This window comes from Desmodus rotundus, chromosome 2, assembly GCF_022682495.2.
Source record: "Desmodus rotundus isolate HL8 chromosome 2, HLdesRot8A.1, whole genome shotgun sequence".
Lineage (NCBI taxonomy): Eukaryota > Metazoa > Chordata > Mammalia > Chiroptera > Phyllostomidae > Desmodus > Desmodus rotundus.
In genome coordinates this window covers 122,050,365-122,073,804 of record NC_071388.1, presented here as the reverse complement: position 1 = coordinate 122,073,804, position 23,440 = coordinate 122,050,365, and the positions used below count along the sequence as shown (strand labels likewise).

The 23,440-nt window shown below is 34.3% G+C and overlaps 1 protein-coding gene across 2 annotated transcripts in view; it reads left to right on the top strand.

Annotated features, from left to right (window-relative positions):
- The window catches only part of DPP10 (dipeptidyl peptidase like 10), a 722,439-nt gene that overhangs the window by 164,416 nt on the left and 534,583 nt on the right, over positions 1-23,440 (top strand). For both annotated transcript variants that reach the window (XM_024569627.4, XM_053918597.1), the window contains exon 2: positions 699-813. In XM_024569627.4, coding sequence (XP_024425395.1) covers positions 699-813 — 115 coding nt within the window. The remainder of the gene's footprint in view (positions 1-698; positions 814-23,440) is intronic.

Genomic DNA, 23,440 nt, shown 5'->3' with positions numbered 1-23,440 from the left:
ATCATCTGAATATGAAGAGCTGTAGTCTGTGCATTGTGAGAGATCTTAAGTCTATCCTTCCCCATCAATCTTACCTCGCTGACAATATCATGCACGCTGCCCAGGGAGAGGATGCTGTTAAACATTGATATAGAAGCACTCATTTAATTTAGTTACTACACCCTGTTGATTTTTATGAGTGGTGGGGGAACTGTTTAAAAGCACCTGTTGTGTGGACAACTGTGCACTGCTCTGCAGTGAGCAGCATTTTGAGTGATTCCCCATCTTTCATCCTTTTTTTCCCATCCAGTTGGAAATGTAGTCTGTAGTGCTTTGGGAGTATTTGTATTTAAATCTTTATTTTAAGTTCTATTGTTGCAAGAAAAAGAGGTAAATGGACACACTTTATTTCCATAATTATTTTTCAGAGTATTTTGGCTGTCATCTTCATGTTTATAGTCAGTGCATTTAAAACCCCCTACGTTTTGGATAATAGGCCTAAAGCTCTCCTGGTTTATCTCTTAGAGAAATAAGATTGCCCCCCAAAAGATAGCCATTTATAATGTATGCACCTTTGCATAATTAAATGAGGTACTGAAGAGGAAAAAGATTCTAATCAGCATTCAAACTGTGATTGTGCCATGCACAGAATCATTTCTTTATGATACATTTCTCCTGGAGCATTTATAATTATGAAACTTTTTTTTCTATCTCGGTAGGAACTGGGAAGTAACAGCCCTCCACAGAGAAACTGGAAGGGAATTGCTATTGCCCTGCTGGTGATTTTAGTTGTATGCTCACTCATCACTATGTCAGTCATCCTCTTAACCCCAGGTAATCGGTCTTTATTCCTCTCTTATGATGGTATTGTGGATGATAATTTCACATTCTAATGCCTTAAGAGGGTAGCCATATGTGGTATCTTAGGGTGCATAAGCGTTGGTTGGAATAAAAAATGTATAACCAAATATTCTGCAAATGACACAGTAATTTTGTTTAAATACCATGCAAGATATTCGGGGAAGCTGAAATGTACAGTGAGAATGTCTAGATCTTTGGTCTCCATTGCTACTTAGAGTTTTATGTTTGCTAGTTTAATAAATTCAGGGTACATTTGACTTTATTGTGGGTTGAAGATGAGAGAGTAGGGTCTGAAGGTTCCCATATGTAGTTGATGTACCACTTACAGGGACAATGGTAAGGAGGCTTTGAGGGACAAAAAGGATTAGATCAAAAGAGAATGAGCTAAGTCACTAAATGCTTTTTTCTCCTTTTCCTTTCTTTCCCTGTACTGTTTACATTCTAAGTCTCTCTCTGTGTAAAAGAACAACTCCAAATTGCCCGCACAATGATATCCAAACTGCCCGCACAATGACATTTGGACTATGTTCTTTACTTTGCAATGTTTAACATAAATATACAAATTTTCAGTAGACTGAATTCTTCTTTGGGGATTATTTCAGTACACAGAAGTTTCACCACTATAAGTAGGTGCTAATGTGGAAGTCAGAGAAAGTCTGCTCAGTTTTTAAACCCCCCCAAACTGCCTTCTAGGAACCATGCTGCTGCACCCGCCTTCTAGCTTCCATGAAGACGGGGCTCCCATATGCAGCTCACGATTATACAATATAGTCATTTCTGGGATAAGACTGAGTTGTCTCAAAAGTCAGCTGGTATTGTGAAGTTGTAGCCTGTTGTTGAATGTGTTTCTCTTCTGTTATATCATGTTTGTATTGGGTAGCCCCAGCTGGTTATTTTAGAGTTCACTAACTTGTTTCCTTAACTATAAAATATGATTAACAGTAGATCTACTTCAGAGTCATTTAGTCAACTAATTATGATGGCTAATTATACAAATGGCAATATCAATTGTTAAATGTGGTAATTTGTGAAATATACCATCTTTGTCAAATTACAGTATTGGAATGTATAACTCCTCAAAAATATAGTTTGTAGTTCTTATTTAACATATGCAGATATTGAGAAATTAAGAGAATTAGAAGTGGACAAAAGGGAAGAAAAATAGTTTAAAAAGAGAAAGGAAAGGTTTCTTGGTAATAGCTGGCACATCCAGTATTGTCTTTAGGAACTCTCTTATAATTGCCTTACTTGTTCACCCTCAGTTACAGTGCAATTGAGCAACGTGATGGATCTAAGTTGCTTCAAAATGCCAAGAATTTTTGTTAATGAAAAATGAGCTTATGTTCAGAATAGTGTTTCACTGAAAACTAAGAATTTTGGCATAATTATTAAAAAAATTATTGGCTCAGAGTTACTGCTTTCTATAGGTGACAAGTTATTTCCTCCAGATGCAGGAAATTAGTGCCATGATGCCTGTGTGCTTCTCTTAAGCTTTCTTCCATCCTGATTCTAGAACTTTTCCTGGTGATTCTCAGATTTTCTCATTATTCTCTGAGGCCATATTGATACTTTGGGGTCCATGCGTGTTAGTATTATAAAGACCTTACAGAGTTGGCCATTCACTAAATTGAACTTCCTCCGTTCAACCCTTTTCAGGGTGCTCCAATGTAAAAACACAGTATAGTTGCACTCATTTTGCCATACACTTTGGGCAAGACTCACACCTCCATTTGAGTTCTGACTCCATGATTTACCAATTTTGGGAACTTGCCAGTTATTCGGCCTCGTCTTTTACTTCACTCATCTGGAGTGTGGGTATAATATATATTGCCAACTTTACAGTATTATTATGAGGAATAAATATAATAATAAACTTAAAGTGTTTAGTATAGTGTCTAGTGATGCTGCTGCTATTCCTCTTAAAACTGCGATTATTTAGAACTCATTGACCACTAGACACAATGCCAAGCACTGTGTTCATGAGGGAGTTTTCCAAATGCAGGTATAAAGTCTCTCAGGAATATAGATGTTCTGGGATTTCCATGTTAAATTATGACAGGTAGAAATCTGGAGTCAGTCTTTCAGTGGCCTCTTTGTTTATTTATTTATGCCTTAATGAGTAGATAATTATGGAGTTCTTATAACTTTCTAGGTGTTATGGTAGTTGGCTGATTCCCCCTTGCATTATATCTTTGACCTCCAATCCTCTTCTTTCTCAACTACGCAAACACACAGCAACCGACGCATCTCCAACCTAAGGGCTTAATTTCATGTTAGATTAATTATATAAACAGAAGTGGAAAGAGTTACAGTTTACTAAGTGCATTTCACATACTACTTCTAAAAGACTTTAGGTTTCACTATTAATTTTGGCAGGGATATTATGAAATGAAAACCATAGAAGTCAGTATGGTGGAGTGGAAAATGTACTGTTATAGGAAGCAGACAACTTGTGTTCTATACTCTCTGCTTATAAACTCAATGCCACTGGGGATCTGGAAGATTGCAAAGTTGAAGTGGGTTGGTGTAATAAAAGTGGTTAGAAATATGCTTGAGTTATGAAGAAACATATATTGACCCAGTTACATGGCCTAATTTAGGAAGGGCTCAAACCAAACATATCAGAGGGAAATATAATGCCAGAACCCGAACAGTTTGTTCAGTCAGTCATAAGCCTGGAGTCACTCTTAAGTTATAGAATTAGAAAGGAATAAAAAACTGAGTTTGTTTAACCTGTAGTTCTGAGGACTAGAATGAGCATCGAGACCATTACTGCATACTTTTCATTTAGCATTTGTGCCTGTGCTTGTCTGTGGTCAGACTGTAGTGCTCTGATTGCAGGAAGCCTTCCTCTACTTGCCCTCAGGCTTGAATTCCCTCAGTTATGCTGGGATAGATCCACAAGGGAAAACTTCCAACTGGGAAGATAATATACCACACCTCCCCTCTCTCTTCTCATCTACCCTTTGCCCACCAATATGTTCCCAAGCTCAGCAGGTGGAAACTTTCAACCAGGAAGAGGAATTCATATCAGGAAAGGAAATTTCTGATCCTGAAATCATTCAGCAAGGTAAAAAGATAACTAGCCTTAGTACAAAGTGCTGACTCTAGAACGATCTTTCCAGTAAGGATGGAGGTTGGAAATTCGTATATATTTTATAGCTATATGACCTTGGGCAAATCAGTTACCACCTTTGACCTCAACTTTTTTGTTGAGGAAGAGGGAATCTTTGCTTTGCCAGGATGGGAAGTGATCTCTTAAAGTTGATTACAGCTCTAATGTTGATGATCTAACATAATAACAATTAGGAACAGCAATAATACTGGCTTGCTTGATAACAAATATAGCAACAAATAAACCTGGTGAGCTCTTTCATTAAGCCTCTTCTTCCTTGAAAATATATTCAGGGTTCAGGGTTTTTTTTGTTTTTTTTTTTTGATTGAGGTTGGTGGGGAAAGCATACAAGAAGTTACCTAGTCTAAGACATGATTCAGAAACTGTTTTGCTCAGAATAGCATCACATTTTGCAGGTAAGTGCTGAGGAATGCAAGCCTATACCCAGAAAATACATGTTCATTGTAATTTTGGTTCCACTGCAAATTTTATTACAGAAGTAATTTGACACAGGTGTCTTAATTTGTCTACAACTTCCCTGCCTGGTGAAGAGAAGTCCTAATTATTTTTGAAAACTGGGTTAACCATTCAGGTATTTCTTTAATATGTGTCTGTTTCTGAAAGGAACAAAATTTTCACTCTATATTTTTCTGATTAAAAAACAGACATTTTTAGATGCATTGATCAAGCCCATTTTTTTGTTTGTATTGAATTTGTTTAAAGAACACAAAGTACCAGCATTTATTTTCATAACATACACATATGTGATCAAGAATTACACTCTACAAATATATGAGAGTACATTCATGCTAAAATTTGTGAAAACCAGTCTTACATCTGTAGGACGATGCTTCAACCAACTGAGCAACAGCTACCAGAGCTAGAGACCAATCTTAGGTAGCTATGCATTTACTTTTCAGTCTCATATTTGTATTTAATATGTAGAATAAGAATGAACATGGTCAGGAAACAGTTCATGCACAATACAGCTACCTGTATTGAATACAGCTACCAGTTGTACCTGTTTAAGACGAGAGATGCTTCTTTTATGAGTGACAAAGTGATAGAGGATGTAGATCACAATCTTCCATTTCATTGCCATGTTGAAATAGCCACGGATGAATTGCATATTCCACCAGTTCTTCAGCATCCGTGGCCTGCTGCCCTTTGATTGATGTGTGTAATCAGTCAGAGTCAAAGCAGAGTCATCAGGTTAATTTACTATCACGGCTGACCAAAAGCAAAGTTGTAAAGCAGTGAAATTGTCATCATTAGTTCTAGCTCTTGCTTCTTTAGCCAATTTCTCATTCCTTTACTCTCCTTTCTAAGTGAGCATCCTGGGTTGGTCTTTACCAGTTTATCAGTATACAACATAAGCAAAGCTTTGATGTGTAAGCCATGAGAATTCTGCATGATCATAGTCAAACAAGAATTGAATAAGGATCATTCAGTTCCACTATATAAATGCCTTTATTTTCACTTCCAGAAATATCTCTAATAGTGGTAATTTTGCTTGAAGTTCAGATGCCATTTTGGAGAAGGGTTTACACAGGTTGAGATTGCCACTGTGATGTGAAGTAAATCTTTATGTGAGTTAAGGATTTGATCCATGAAATTATGCTCAAAGAGTTCATTTGAGCCAATATTTAGAACTAATGAAGTGGATGGAACTAGAGAAATTTAGCCAACCCTATCCAGAAAAATAAACAAACAAAACAAAAACTAGAAGTTAACATTTAAGGATGTATGCTTTTTTTAAAAGAAATACCAACTTATCTATATTTTTCCAAAGAGAGTGAAGAATTACCTCTTCCTAATACACCCATCTAAAAATTGGTAGTTTTCTAGATAGTAGAGCTAAGGCCTGGAAAATTTGAATGACTTAAGTGGCTAGTTTGTGGAGAAAGTATGGCAGAGAAAGTGATTTAGTTGACCTCGATATCAGACTGACTGCAGTTCATGTCCTCTCCTAAATGTGTGCCTGCAAATGTGAATTTGAAGTAAAGAATTCTCTCTTCCTATTGTCTTAGATGCCAGATTTTTACCCAAGGCTTAAAAAAGTAATCTGTTAACATTTATAGAAAAGATATAATTTTCCAGAAAGCATTTGGTAAAATAAAATAGTTTATTAGACTGGTGACAGTTGATTTGTTACTGGTATGCAAGAACTCAAAATGAATTTATTCTGGTTACTATTATGTTTTTACCAAAATAATAGCTCCTGGTTATGGTTACTTAAAATGCCATGTTATATTACATTACATGCAATCTCTTGGCAGCTGTAATTTAAAAGGTATAATTTAAGCATCTGACCTGTGTTTTAAAATGTCAAAGCAACAACTAAACTATCCCATTATCCTTTTATGAAAAGAAAATATTTTGCAGATTGTGAGATTTGCATTACTCACTTGTAAACATCAACATCAACCAAGCTGCATATTGTTTATTTTGTTTTGTTAAACTAAAAAATGAGGCATGTTGTATTGATAGACGTAGCTAAATAGTCTCTGCTTGTTTCCAAGAACAGCACAGATGAACACATTTGAGTATGGCATTAGCCAGACATATTCAGGCTGCCAAAGAGAAATGATGACAGATTCTAATGGTTTCCCCAGATAACATGCATTGTTGTTACTTTTCTAATAGATTTATCTCTGAATGAAAAATATTTTTCTGGCATTAATAAAGAAAGAGTAGGGTTTTTTTTTTTTTTGCCTTTGCTTTACAGTTACATTTCAATTATTACCCAGATTTGAATTCTTCACTTTTTCCTCATTTTTTATATTCTCCAATCAGATAAATGATATATTTAGTTTATATTATAAAGTGTTTAGAGAAGAAAATCTGTTTTAATGAGTAACATTTATTGATTAACTACTTATTGCATGCCAGATTTTGTACCAAGTGGTTTTTTTTACTATTTTATTTATCCTCATACCAAGCACATGAAATAGCTATTATTAGTTTATTCATAATCTATATTACTCAGTTGAATATTACAATTATAGTACATTGCCTGTCATACAACTGGAACACAAAGAAGCTGGGTCACTGTCCCGGGCTCTTTTGGCTTCAGCATGTGTCTTGACCTTTGAAATATAGGTCAAGACGCATGATTACAACAAAGGAAATTATGGGCAAGAAACATTTCATTAAAAAAATGAAATGAGCTCTGATTTATTCTGCCTCTTATTTTTTTTCTAAATGAGTGAATCAATTCTGTATACTTCTTAAAAGGAATGCACAGCAGAGAAGGAATTAAGCTGGGGTAGACAAGAGATAAACTGGGAGGAAATGACAAGAGTGGGCAATTGAAAACTATGCCTGAAAATTCTATATGAATGATTATTCTAGCTATCTCATTTTTGGGGAGACAACAAATGTCCATGATAAAATATAAGTATACATTTTTCCCTAAATCAAATTGTATAAAAATTATTTGTCATTGTGCTTTATTTATTTTGTCATAGTTTTTTTTTATTTACTCTGGAGTGGTGGGGGTTAAATGCACATAACTGTACTTTAACAACAATAAATACCCCTAATTAAAAAAAAGAAACATGATAACTTAGCCTCTAGTAATGGGGAAACAAGGTAGTCTGATCTTTGAGAGGCAAAATTTCCTTAAAATGAGAAGTTACATCTTCATGGAGGAAAATGTGTTTTTTAACATACATTTGCCCCTGTGTTTGTAGAATGGGATATTTTAATATGCAGTTATTTGCCAGAAATTTTAACATCCAGTTCTTTGGCTTTGAACTATAACTTAGAAACTCTATTCCAGAGTTTGTTTATAAAATACAAGAAGAGACACTATCTGTAAAACAAACAAACAAAATACCCTTAGTTAAACAACAATTTTAACTAAATAATATGCCACTTTCTGCCTTCGCAACCAAAAATGCAGGTTTGGCTGCCTGCCACACTGAAACCCAGACTTCTGAGCTTACAAGATAGGTGTTGGTGCAAAAAGAAAGAGGATTATTTAAGTACCTCAAAGACCCCCCAAACCATCTTTCCTTCCTGCTCAAGCCTGTGGTTATCATAGGGATGGGGGGGCTTTTTTTTTCTATTCGATTATCTTGCTAGCTCTTGGTGCTAGAGTCCTGTCCATTTAACTTTCTAGCTTTTGGTACACTCAGTGCAAGAACCTCCCTCTGTGCCGTCTTAGCCAACATGGGAGACTCCCCGGCACTTTGACTGACTTCTGTGGTAGCAGCTTTTTTATGGAAATTTTAAAAAATGCTGGGAAAATACAATATTATGGTCTGTTTTTCCACAGTTCTTCTTTTAGTCTAAGATTATTCAAGTGAGTGTAAAGTTCAAATGAGCAAACTCTAGAAGAACTGGAATCAGTGAAACTAGCCTTGGGAAACACCTACTTACACGGAGCTGTGCCTAAACTCTGTGCATCACAGTTTAGCTTTTGCTTGGGGTGTGGAATATCTCTGATCCTAGAGTTCAGCTTACTTTGCTTTTTCTGGGGCATCCTCTATAATATACTATTAGGGGAACAAAGCCAATGAATTTACTTTTTTATGGATCACAATTCAGCATTCAGAAGTTCTAATTACTGAAATTAGAACTTAGTTCTCCTCATCATATTCATTATCTTTGTTCTCTGACTCAAAGCATGATAATAATTTTATTAAAATGAAATTCATATGTCATGAAATTATCCATTTTAAAGTGAACAGTTCAGTGGCATTTAGTACATTTCCTCTGTGTGCAACCACCACCTGTGTCCTCTCCAAAACATTTTCACCGTCCCAATAGGAAGCCCATTAGCAGTTACTCCCCGTTTTCCCCTTCCCTCAGCTCCTGACAATTACCAGTCTCCTCTCAGTCTGTACAGATTTACCTATTCTGAATATTTCATATGGATAGGATTAAGTGATATGTGACATTTGGGTCTTACTTCTTTCACTTAGCATAATGTTTTAGAGGTTCATCCACATTGTCACATTTCAGTAATGTTTGTATATTTAGGTATAAGAGTCTTTACACTTCCTTGGTTAAATTTATTCCTAATTATTTTATTCTCTTGAATGCTACTGTAAATAAAATTGATTCCTAAATATCTTTTTTGATTGCTCATTACTAGAATATAGAAATGGAGCAGATTTTTGGGTGTTGAGTGTGTACACTTAACTGTGCTAAATTTACTTACTAGATATATTGTAATAGGTTATTGTAGATTATTTGGGCTTTTCTATATAGAGAGTATAATGCTTATCTGAATAAAAATAGTTTCAATTCTTTACCTCCAATTTGGCTACAGTTTATTTCTTTTTCTTGCTTAATAGTTCTGTCTAGAATTTCCAGTAAAATATTGAATAGAAATGGTGAAAGTAGGCATCATTGTTTAGTTCATGATCACAAGAGGAAAACTTTTAGTCTTCCATAAATGATTGTCATCTTAACTGTATTTTTAAAAAATAAATGCTCTAAATCATATTGAGGAAGTTTCCTTTTAATCCCAGGTTTTTGAATGTCATATAAAAGGAAGCTTGATGCATTTTCTGACATGTATTTTATCAGGTGCGATGATCATGTGTCTTTCCTCTTTCTTCTATTGTATTGGTCCATTGGTTGATTTTCTTTCGTTTAGTTACCCTTACATTCCTGTGGTAAAGTGCTCTTGTTAATGGTAGATAATCCTTTCCATATGATGAAAAATTTGGTGTGACGATTAAAAAATGTTCAGAGATTTTCTGCTAATATTTCACTGAGGAGTTTTGAATCTATATTCATAAGGATAATTAATTTTTCTCATTTTTGTCTTTGTCTAGATTTGGATCAGGATAATTTTTACATTAGTAGAGTGTAGTAAGCATCACCTGCTCTTCTGTTTTTGGAAGAATTTGACAAAGATTAGCATTAACTCTTCTTTATATATTTGGTAGAATTCAAAAGTATGATCATCTGCTCATGAATGTTTGTTGTTGTTTTGGAAAGGTTTTTTTATGATCTAATTTCTTTGCTTTTTATACATCTGTTCAGATTTTCTATTTCCTCTATAGTCAGTTTGATAGTTTGTGCATTTCTCAAAATGTGCCCATTTTATTAGATTATTTAATTTGTTGGGATACAGTTGTTCATAATCTTCTCTCAAAATCCACTGTATTTCTGCCCTGGCTGGTGTGGCTCAGTAGATTGAGTGCCAGCCTGCAAACCAAAGGGACTCTTGTTAGATTCCCAGTCCAGGGCACATGCCTGGGCTTCGTGTCAGGTCCCCAGTAGGAGGGGGTGTGCGAAAGGCAACCAGACATTAGTGTTTCTCTCCCTCTCTTTCTTTCTCCCTTCCCCTCTGTCTAAAAATAAATAAATAAAATCTTTTAAAAAATCCATTGTATTTCTATAAGATTTTTTAGTAACACTTCTAGTTTCATATCTGACTGCATCTCTTTCAATTTTATCTTAGCAACAAACATGTGAATTTTGTTGATCTTTTTACAGAACCTTTTTATCTTGCTCTATTTTTTTCTATTCTCTCTTTCATTGATCATCACTGTAATCTTTATTATTTTCTTTGTTTTGTTAGATTTCACTTCATTTGCTTTTTTTACTTACCTTTTTATGTGTAAGCTTAGGTTATTGATTTGAAATCTTTCTTTTTTTAATGTTTAAAAGATGTTTAAAGCTACAAATATCCCTTTGAGTAATGCTTTCATTGCATCCCATAAGTTTTGGTTGGCTGTGAATATTTAACATAGATTTATAATTATGTCTTTACACCTTTGTCTTTTAAATCATATAGGAAATATAAAGAGTTACAAACCAAATAAATAGTAACATTGGCTTTTATACTTACCCTTGTAGTAATCTTTTCTGAAATTCTTGATCTCTTCACATTGCTTTAAGTTACTGTCTAATGTTCTTTTACTTCATCCTGACTTTGACATTTGTTGGTGGACAGACGCATTATTTTGCAATAAACCCCCTCCACTTTTTTTATCTAGGAAGATTCTAGTTGCTCCCTCATTTGTGAAGGATACTTTTGTCAGCTATAGAATTTTTCACTTTTCTTCTTTCAACACTTTAAAATAAAATTCATGCCTCATTTCCTTCTGGCCTCATACTTTTGATAAGAAATCTGCTGTTAAACCTTTTGAGAATTCCTCGTATGCGTGAATTTGATTATGTCTTGCTGCTTTCAAGATTGTTTATTTGTCTTTAACTTTTGGCAATTAGATTATAATGTGTCTCAGTATGGATCTCTCTATGTTTATTCTTTTTGTGTTTTTTGGAGGTTCCTAAACATATGGATTCATGTGTTTTATCACATATGGCAGGTATTGGGTCATTATTTATACAAATTTTTGTTATGCCACTTCTGTTTTTATTTTTCCTCTTTGAATTTTTATTAATCTTATGCTGATATACTTGATAGTATGCTATATCTCCAAATCTCTGTTTATTCTGCTCCATTGTTTTTGTTTTTGCTCCCAGACCAGATAATTTAAATTGACCTGTCCATTGATTATTTCTTCTGTCTGTTCAAATCCCTTACTTAAATCCTCTAGTTAGGTTTTTATTTCCATTATTGTACATTTCAGTTCCAGAGTATATGTGGGGTTAAAAAGGATAATTTTTATCACTTTAATAATATTATCTATTTGTTCATATAATCTTTTCATTTAGCTCTGTTTATGGTTTCTTTAGCTATTTAGAATATTTAAGACAATGGATTCCAGGTCTTTGTCTGATAAATAAATTGTTTGTCCTCAGGGTCAGTTCTGTTAGTCTCTTCTGTGAATGGACTGAGTTTTTGGATTTTTGGCAAGTTTTTAATTTTTGGTTGAAAACTGTACATATTATGTGGTAACCCTGAAAACTGGATTTTTCCATCTCTTCAGAGTGTGTTTTAAGTTGCTCCTGTAGGCTATATGTATTTTTGTTTTGTTTGTGTAGTTGACTTTGCTGACATATTTTGGACAGTAAGTATTCTTTGAGCCATGTGGTCTTCAAAGTCTGTGTTCCTGTAGATTGTATTCAGCTGCTTTTTTTTTTAAACAAAGAATTCTTTTTAATGGTAGGAGTCAAAAAAGAGGGAGGAAAAAGGCAATGGGAAAAACAAAACAACAAGAAAAAATAGAAAACAAACACATTCTTTTCAGGTTAGTTGTATGCTAGGATGCTTAGTCAACACATAACCAGGTCATTTATAATTCTGCCTTTGCCTTCGTGTCCTGCTTTTACTGAGCAGAGAGTTAAGCCTGGAGTTCAGCCATTGTTCCCTCAGGTCTTTTATCAGCATGTATCTTTCTCTGGACGTGCATGTGGCTTTCTAAGTTCCTTAGTATATATTAGGATTTTGAATGTCTAATTTCCAAAGAAAATTTTTCCTCAGCTTTTTTCTCTCAGGCTGTGTGCTCTATTTTATGCCATAACTTTATGTTTTTCCTCATAAGACTTTTTTATTTGCTTTACAATTTTTTTGAATACCCATTACTTTTCCTTCCCGAATGTCCTGATTTATGTGTAACCAAGATAAGTAACTTGTGCCAATTCCTCACACATCCCCCGGACAGTTTGGGCCATGTGAACACAATTCTTTGAAAGTAATATACACTCTGTTTACTCCAGAAAGCAGGAACCAGGATCCCATAATCTAAATGCAGGCTGCTGACGTAAAAATCACCACTGTACCATGGAGGTTATTGGAGTAATAATGAATAAAAATTCCTTAAAGCTTTTCCTACTGTTTTTTTTAACCTCCATTTTAATGATTGAGAAATGAAAAAAAAAAGAATTACTTGACCTATAAACAACTTTAACAGCTTTTAAAGATATAATTGATATGCAAAACACTGTACCTATTTAATGTATACAGTTTGATGAGTGGACATATACAAATACCTGTAACCCATCACCACGATATTGGTGTAAACGTAGCTAAAAGTTCCCAAACATTCCTTGTGTCCCTGCCGATTTTATGAAATGTCCCCTCTCAACCAATTTGGAATTGCACAATATTGTGTCACCTGTAGACACTGTGGCAGTTTTCCTACTGTTTTTAAGTTGCTTTTTTTTTGATTCAGTGTTTGCTTAATTATTGTACACTTTTGTCTGTTTTCTAGAGTTTTGAAAAAGTTTATTCTGAGAGCTTTAGTTGACTTTTTGATGTTTCTGTGTGGAAGTGGCCACTTGTAGTTGCCTGCTCCGCATTTTCACTGACAGCATTCTGTTACAAACTGTACTGACACACTGTACATACATATTGCCTTCTCTCTTTTGTGATCAGATTCCTTCATTGTATTTTAAGTCATCAAGCATAGGGTTTTTATATTCACTGTCATCACAAATCCCTATACTTACTATACCATGCATGATAGTTACTACTAATAAATACTGACCATGGAAAAATTACCCAGTTACTCACTCTTACATTAAAAATTGGAGACTGTCAGGCAAATATTTTGTGCAGGTTTTTAATGATGAACTTAGTGATAATATAGTAGAGTATGACCATTTAATCTTATGATGTTACCAAACCAAACAGAGAGTCTTCGTCACTCTAACAGATTACTGAGGAGCCAGAAATGATTTGAGGGGGATTTGAATTATACACATTAATATTTACTGGATTAGAAATTTAAAAAATAATTTCTGAGACTTTTCCTAAAATGTTTATTAATTCATTTAGAATGGCAATAATAAAACAATCATGTGTAAATACACATAACATATGACAAAAACTATGTGTTATGGAAAACAAAACCTTGTCATATGTTTTGGAAAACAAAAAGAAGTTAAAAAAAAGAATGGCATAATTTTACATTTTTGCACAACTATTTAATGTCTGACTGAATGGGAGACGCATCAGCATTCTCATTCATGCTCCTATGTTAACTGCTTCATAATAGATTGTTTTGGTTGAAGTAGTAAATGAAGGAATTCTTGCCTCATAAATATATGTAGTTAGAAATATAAGATGTATTTTAATATGTTTTTCAAATAATTATAGATGCCCTTTCTTAATACTTCCTTAAAACTATACAGCTGTTGGATTCTCAAAGGTTAGTTGTAATTTTGAATCTGAAACCATGTTAATAAAATATTAATACTCTGTTACATTAAAATCCAATTGTTCATCTTTTACTATGACAGCATCTTTTACCTGTGCATGACCCCATAACCTCATCATTGGTCACTGGGAAGATATGAGTTCACTGAGTTACGCAGATCTCCCACATGGTGGCTGAGTTTATTACACAACAGCACCAAACAAAATTTGCTTATGACACCACTAGAAGAGTTTGACTAGAAAAGTATTGGGAAGCAGTGAAATTCAAGCTGAACACAAGGTTTCCAAAGTTCAGGGTTTTGCTAAATAGTTTGAATTTTATGATTTGTAACACATGCAGTCATTTGTGTTTTTTTTAACATGAAAGGCTCATCTTACTCTTTTTGAAGTAAACCATTTGCCAAATACTTAAGTCTAATAATTATAGTTTGTTAGTCATCCCTTCCATTAAGTATTGTCTTTAATGAAAAAGAGTTCAGTTTATTACTCAAAAAACTGCCCATACACTTTTCCTTGAGAAACATCACATTGGTGTACAGTGGAAGTGTTCCATGTTTGTCTGTTTTTTGGCATGCTTCAAATTTCACCACACAGGTATCAAAAATAAATCAAGTATTGGTATTTAAAACAGTTAACAATTTTTAGAACTGTATCAAGGACATTCTTAAGTGAAACAAAAATATATATTATTATTATTCAATTACAGTTGTCCCATATTTTCCCCCATTGCTCGCCCCTGCCCACCCACCCCCCAATCTCTCAGTCAGTCCCCACCCCGTTGTCCATTACCATGGGTCTTTTATACACATTCCTAAGGGGAAAAGAAGGGGAAGGGTCTAGACAATAAACTATATATTTTTAATTGATTGTATATGGCAGTAAGAATAGAATGACAGTGGTGTAGTTCGATGTACAGATGTTGACTATAAGGCCCCTGGAGTTTCATCTGCCATTGGTTTTTACTAAGAGTGAAAATTTTAACCCAGTGTAAAAAGGTAGTATCATTTAAATTAATTGTATTATTATTAATATAATTTTGACTTCCTGGACCCATATTCACTATTTTTCCATGAACCACTCTCTGCAAAACTCTGCTGCAAACTATAAAGATAAGATACAAAAATGTGCTTACAGTAATGTGATTGAAACAAACAGTATACCTGAGGAAGCAATTTAAACATGGATATGTAAGAACTCAAAGGCTCAAACGTAGGGCCATCCTGCTTATCACTCCATTGTGTGTGTGTGATTGTATAATATTCCTTTAATTCTCAGAATGTGAAAAACCTTTGTGTAAGTACAATTCTTATATTTAGGTTTTCTACTCAAATTCAGGAGATTTAACGTGAGTAAAGGTCTAGAAAGAAGTTTGAGAATGATTAGCATTTTGAATCATTAACCAATATGACTAATTAAGCCTATGAATAAATTCTAAAGTTCTTGATTTATTTATTGAAGAAACGACAAGTTTGAGGTAGAATTTAATAAGCCCTTCAAAACCTGAAAGTGCATTTTTTATTTGATGAGCACTTAGAGTCTCTTCTGAAAACTGTAACAGAAACTAGGGGATCTTAGAAATGCAAGCTACTTTATTGTGTGGTGTGCACTCCAGTGTGTGTAGAGTACTTCAACAAAACTCTACATGAAGAAGTCAAACGCACTAAAGTGAGTACTAACCATAAACCACCATCTTTCCTCCTCCCTTCTGTGTCCTGAGAGAGATGTGAGAGTCCCTAGAGCAGAGCTCACAATAGTGTAATTTTGCCCAAACCTTTCTCTTTAGAAATGAGGAAGTTGATGCCTAAAAAGACTGTGAACTAGCTAAGGGCATATATGTTAGTTCAAGTTTGAATTAGGACTAGAACCTGACTTTCTATCTCTGACCACTGTTAACTTCAGTCTTATCGCTTGTTCCTTTTTGAGAATAGAGAGCGGGAGAATAGGCTTACAAATATTACTGTGTGTTGGCAACCTTAGATAAGGTTAATGCATTGTAGGGGGCAAACTTCATATTTAATATAAATGTTTTAAATATTATCCTCGTGTGTGGTAAAAAGGGAAAGGTGGGGGGGAGAAATAGATACATAAATAAATATGTAATAACTTATCTGCCAGCTGTTCTCTTCATTGTACTCAGTGGAGACACAGCTTCGTTCAGAATTTAGTAACTTCCCACATAGCTAAATTTTTAAAATGCATTTCTTTATATTAAAATGTCTTTCTATCTGAAAGTCACATGCTGGAAATATACTCAAGAAATAAAGAACATCAGTGGGAAAGTAATCTGAGGAAACTAATTAGATTCTTACCTATTATGCATTTTATGAAATATAGAGTTAATCTGAATCAAAACTGATTCTCCTTAGGAGATTTGATGAGAAATTGACTGGCCTCTTTGTTCAAGAAGCTTAACTATGGGCACAATAAGATATTAGATAGAGTAAGGAAAGGATAAAGAAATACAAAAAGGAAACATTAGTATACCAAGAGGAACAAAGGTAATTTTCTGGGTTTGGAGAACAGGTGTCATGGGATGCACTCATTCTTATTGTGATTTGTTTGAATGGATGAATTGTTTTTCATAGCAATACCAAGTAACAAGCTGCTTGCAGTTTATTTCATTGACGGGGATGATTTATTATTATTTACAATTTAGTATTTGTTTTAATCATATTTCTGACCTAACGAATTCAAGATGGTCAAATACCCTTCCTTCAAAAAGAGACTTTTGAAGAAATTTTTTTTCATTAACTATGTGATGCAACTCAGCACTGTGCTTCCGGTAGGGTAAAACTGACAGCATATGGGCATGTTTGGGCTGAAGGGAACAAGTATGATAGAGATGAATATTCCAAAGGAAGAAAGAACAATTTTTATGGTTCCGGAATTGTAAAATTCAAAGGTGCTTCATACTGACCTATGCATTTTAATGGTTTTATAATAATCATGACAATGGCTGGCATTTAGTGAGCTGAGTACTTTGCATAATGATTTCTGTATATGTCCTTATTTTTTTTAAATGTATCTTGTACCAGGACATAGCTTGTGATTTTTTTCTGTTTCAGGAATATATATTTTTATTTCTCAAATTTACATTATAAACTATGTAATTTCTTAACTGGTAAATAACAAACCTTTGTTTATTATCTAGGTAATAAATTAAGAAACATTAAAAAGAGCTTGAGATCTTATATTTGTTTCAAGTGATGTAAATTTTGACAATATTTAGGCTGCTGTGTAGTGTTTCAGCATCCTAGTGACAGAAAAGAATAGGGAAAAAGATACAAAAATAAGAAGGGAATTAATGCTTCAGCTCTTAAATAGTAAAATAAAACTTCAGGGTTTGTCTGTTGACTGGTTAGGGAATGTACAAACAGCAACTATTTTGAAAAGTGTGGAACTTAGTCTTGACAGCTATGATTTTCATTCTGTATTTTCAACTGGTTACATAAAGAGGGGTTAAAAGGATGATACCGTTTCAGTGAACTTAAAACTCTAATAAGGTTTCAAATGGAAATGTACTAGAGGACTTAGTGTATACTGACACTAAACGTGGAAAATGGAAGTAATTTTTAAGAATAAATAGAGACTTAAGTATAACACTGGAAATTGAGATGGTGGGGCATTGCATGTACAGACAGAAGAGAGAATGACCTGAGTGATCAGAAAAGGGAAATGGTTTTGTTCTTCTTGTTGGAAATTTTGAATAAATACCTGAACACATTTGTCTTTTTATTACTCTCTTAACAGGAAATTATTTCAAATAGGATTTATATTTAAATTAAAAGAAATACTTCTGAACCTCTGAAGTTGAGTGTAAACTAGATAAAAAGTAACCCAATTATTTTTAGTAGAGAGAAACCAAGAATTGAAAGTCTTACCCAAGAAAATTCTTTTTTCTTTAAAGATTATATAATTAACTTATTTCAAAATAACACTTAAAAGGAAGATGGAGATTTTTGAATGAAAGAAAAAATACCAAACAGCAAATCTATGATTTTAAATGACAGACAGGAACAGGGAAAAGAACATGTAGTGCATTATTTAATTTCAGTTCTGTTACTACATTTGTGTATCAAAAACTAAATGTTTTAGCTAAAGGTTCTGTGTCTTGTAACTGTTTAACAAATAATTACTCTGCTTCAGGTTCTTTCAATATTTGTGATTATGGTTGTATTGTATATATCATTAGATTTTTGTGCTTCTATTCATAATTAAAACCATAATCATAGGGCCCTGTTTGGTTAATAAATATTTATCCTTTAAATAGCAACTATTAGTATATAGTAAGTTTTCAGTCTTTCACACTTAAATACTTCAGACAGGTATGTCATATTTAGTTACAAAACACCTAGAGATATATTACTCAGTACCTCAGTAGTGAAGAATGAGGTCTGTGAGACATGAATATTAAATTTAAGCTATACTTTAATATTAGGGAACTGATATTAATTTCAGAACTTCTTTCTTGGAAGATTTATCACAAATTAGCTTTAAATGAGGAATCATCTCTCTCTCTCTGTCTCTGTCTCTCTCTCTCTTTTTTCTTCCTCACCCAAGGATATGTTCTTGATTTTAGGGAGAGAGAGTTGGTGGGGTGGAGGGGAGAGACAGGCAGACAGACAGACAGACAGACATTGATCAATTTCCTCCCATATGTGCCTCCGCCAGGGATTGAACCCACAGTCTTGGTATATACTCTGACCAGGAATCGAACCCGCAACCTGTTGGTGTACAGGATGGTGCTCCAACCATCTAATCCACCCTACCAGGACATGTGGGACTGTCTCTTCAAATTATTTATAATCTGATACCAGTTTTATTCTGACCTACCTTCTCAGTGTTCAGTGTGAGTTATTGGGATGAAGGAGTGATAATCTAGGATTCTCTGTTTGATTCATGCAGCTTTGGAGTTAAAATATTAAGAACATTATTAAAATGTATCAAATAGTAAGATTCCAGCATACATTAATTTCCTGAGTCATCAGGTTGTAATGTGAATCGTAAATATTTGCTGATAAAATGTGGTTGGGAATGGTCCTGAAATTCCAGTACTCTGATGTGTGCAACAATTATCAGAGGGTAAATTTGGAAACTTTAGGCTGGCATGTTCTACATAATTTTCTTGAAGAAAACAAACTAAAACCCTCACTTTTTAGTGAATGCTGTGACACTGCTCTACTTGAGAGAAAGAGAAGGGCAGTGGCAATGTCGCCGCACGGGCAATTTGGAGCAGAATGGGCACCTATAAGGTCCGGAGAGGGTGCCCTGAGGAACATAGTTCAGCTGGATGAAGGGTTCTCTGGGTGAAGACTATTCTAAAAGATAGTTTATAAAATTGTGTATTTTTTAAAGATATAATTAAAACAGTATTAAAGAGAATGAGGAATAAGAACATTTTGAGTGACAGTATAAATTAATTTTCAGGGAGGTAAAGGTTCTAGCTTTAGTCCTTTTTCTAACCATCTGACCTTTGTCATGATATTTAATTTTGCTGATCCTAAGTTTTTTCTGTGAAATAAAGATACTAATATCCAGTAAGGTTTGGTAGGTGTTTGGAAAAGAGAATTAAGTGCAATGGATGAACACCCAAAAAGATTATGATGAGACATGGAGATAGAGGGAGGTAGGGGTTTAGATGCAAGCCTGGGAAACTTAAAAGAGAAGTCTACATATTTGTTATATGTAGAAGGAAGAAGTCTTTATTCTAAGACTGAAAAATTCAAGAGACCTCATAGATAGCACCTTGCAGCTAAAGAAAAAAAAACCCAAAAAACAAGAACAAAGAAAAAAGAAGGGCCCTGGCGGGTGTTGCTATGTGGATTCAGTGCAGGCTGAAAACTAAAGGGTCCCCAGCTCAATTCCCAGTCAGGACATATGCCTGGGTTGCAGGCCAGCTCCCTGGTGGGGGGCACTCAAAAGCAACCACACATTGATATTTCTCTCCCTCCCTTTCTCCTTCCCTTCCCCTCTCTCTCAAGACAAATAAATAAAACCTTTTAAAAAAGAAGGAAAAAAGAAAAAGAAAAAAAATGTGGTATATAGTTCACTCTCTCAGTAATAAGTGAAGTGTAAGAAACATAGCCTTAACTATGTATCTCTCTCTGATTATTATTTAAAGGGCATATTTAATTACAATAAGTCCTTAAATGAGTTATTTTAAAGTAAGTTCTGGGGACAATTGAAGTTAAAAGAAAAATTCTCATTATTAAAATTATTAAACAATTTCAGATAACAGAAAATAAAAGTTTAAAAATATTTATTAAAAATAGTAAAATGTCAACAGGTCAATAAAATGCAAAGTGGAAAAACCATGGACCATGTAATTTCATTCATCAACACAGATGCAAATGCTAAATAACTGTTTAGCTAAACAACCATTTAGCATATTAACATAGCAATATCAAAATAACCCAATTAAAAAATGGGCAAAGGACTTCAATAGACACTTCTCCAAGGAAGACATATGGAGGGCCTAGAGACATATGAAAAGATGCTCAGCATCACTAGCCATCAGAGAGATGCAAATTAAAACCACAATGAGGTACCATCTCACACTGGTCAGAGTGGCCAGCATAAACAAATCCACAAACAAATGTTGGAGAGGATGCGGAGAAAAGGGGACCCTAGTACATTCTTGGTGGGAATGCAGACTGGTGAGGCCACTATGGAAAACAGTATGGAATTTCCTTAGAAAACTAAAAATGGAACTGCCTTTTGACCCAGCAATTCTGCTGCTGGGATTATACCCTAAGAACCCTGAAACACCAATCCAAAAGAACCTATGCACCCCAATGTTCATAGCAGCACAATTTACAATAGCCAAGTACTGGATGCAACCTAAGTGCCCATCAGCAAATGAGTGGATCCAAAAACTATGGTACATTTACACAATGGAATTCTACACAGCAGAGAGAAAGAAGGAGCTCATACCCTTTGCAACAGCATGGATGGAACTGGAGAGCATTATGTTAAGTGAAATAAGCCAGACGGTGAGGGACAAATACCATATGATCTCACCTTTAACTGGAACATAATAAATAGAAGAAAAAAGGAAACAAAATATAATCAGAGACATTGAAGTTAAGAACAATCTAACAATAGCCAGAGGGGAGTGGGGAGGGGACAGTGGGGAGAGGGGTGTTCAGGAACCACTATAAAGGACACATGGACAAAACCAAGGGGGAGGGTGGAGGCAGGGGAGGGAGGTGGTTTTGGCTGGGGTGGGGTGGAGGGGGGAGAAAATGCAGACAACTGTAATTGAACAACAATAAAAATAATAATATTCATAAGTCACCATGCACAGTTGGATTTTGTATGTAAATAGAGGGTGGTTAGATTGGAAATTTCACTTACACAATTTTTATATCATAGAGGGGAAATATGTTTATACAAAAGCAGCTCAAAGTATATTATGGCATAGTAATTTCAAATAAATATTTAAGTAACACAGGAAAAAAACCAATTACATGGGGGAGAATGATGGAGGAAAAATGGAGACAACTGTACTTGAACAACAATAAAAAAAGATAAAGTAGGTTTAAAAAAGTTTACATTAGCATGGCAAGTAACCTTTTCCCAAAATTATGAAAAAATCTTATTAAATAATGAAATAGTAAACATGCTACTGTAATAGATGAAAAAGACTAACACTATTATTACTGAATACTGTTTTGACATTTAAGCTAATGAAGTAATTGACTAAAATGAATACATCCTTTTCAACAGCTGATGCTGGAGCAATTGGGTATCCAATAGTCAATGTATGAACCTCAAATTAACCCTGACACTATATGCAAAAGTGATTCAAAATGGATCAGGGACTTATATTGTACATAAAATACAAAACTTGACTACTTTAGAAATAAAACATACAGGAGAAAATGTTCAGCACATATAATTGGGTAAAGCATTTTTCCTTTGTCATCAAATACATAATTTAGCCCTGGCCTGTGTGGCTCAATTGGTTAGAGCATCTTTCCATAAACAAAAGTTTGTGGGTTTGATTTCCATTTAGGGCACATACCAAGTTTGCAGGTTCAATCCCCTGTCCAGGTGCATACCATCCCTGGTTTTGCATGTACAGCAGACAACCAACTGATGTTTCTCTCTTTCATTGTTTCTTTCTCTTCCTTCCTCTCTCTTTTCCTTTCTAAGAGCAGTGGAAAATAATATCCTTAGGTGAAGATTTAAAAAATTAACATAAATGACAAATTATTTGTATATAGAATAAAGAATTCTCCAAACTCAGAAGATAAACAAGCCAACAAACACACCAACAGAAATAATCCAATTAGAAATTTGGCAAATGACATAAACAGATATTTCACTGAAGATGATATATAGATCACAAATCAGCACATTAAAAGATGTTCATTACCCATTAGGGAGATTTAAATTAAAAACACATGGAATATTGTTGCATGAATATCAAAATAGTTAAATTAAAGAATAACACAAATTATGTCAAGAATGAAGAGAAACTGGAATATTTCTACATTGCTGGTAATAATGTAAAATGGTACAACTACTCTAGAAAAGCATATAACATTTCCTTACAAAACTAACCATGTGCTAACCATGTGCCACAGCAATTGCATACATTGGAATTTATCCCAAAGAAGGGAAAATTTATGTTCACAAAAAAATCTATAAAAGTGTTCATAGCAGTTTTATTCATAACAACACAAAAGCACAAGTGACAACACAGATGCCCTTCAACAGTGAGTGGTTCAACAAACTGTGCTGCGTGTACCCCCTGCAATGTTGCTAAGCAATAATGGAGGACTGGAGTGTTGATATTCCCAACAACTAGGCTGGATCTCAAAGAGAATTATACTGATTAAAAAATGCCAGTCTCAAAAAGTGACATTTTATTTCATCTACATACCATTCTTGAATTTACAGAATGGTGAGATGGAAAACAGATGAGTCTTTGTCAAGGGCGCAGGAGGAGGCCCTGGCAGCACAAGTGCAGTGCAGGAGAGCTGGGGATGGAACTTGCTGTGTCTTGTCTGTTGCTTGTCATATGAGATACAAGTGCAGAGAGCTAAGCACACGCACATGCATGCTCATACATACACAAGTATATGTATGTAAAACTGGTGAAATCTGAAGAAAGTTGATACAGAGTATCAATTTCTTTTTGTGATATAATTATTCAAGAAATGCATGTTCTTGAGAGAAATTGGATGAAGGGTATAAAGGATCTTTCCACACCTGCATGTGAATTTGCAGTTACCTGAATGTTTTATATATGTTATACATACATTAATTGCTCAAACACTGGGAAGGAATGAATAAATAATATTTCAGATGATATACTTGAATACATAGAAAAATAGAAGGATCAATTAATTACCATTGCAATTTTAAAGAAAATATTATATGATGAATAATCATTAGCTGCATATCATTTAAAATGAGAATGGAAAATGTTCTGTTTACAATTAAAA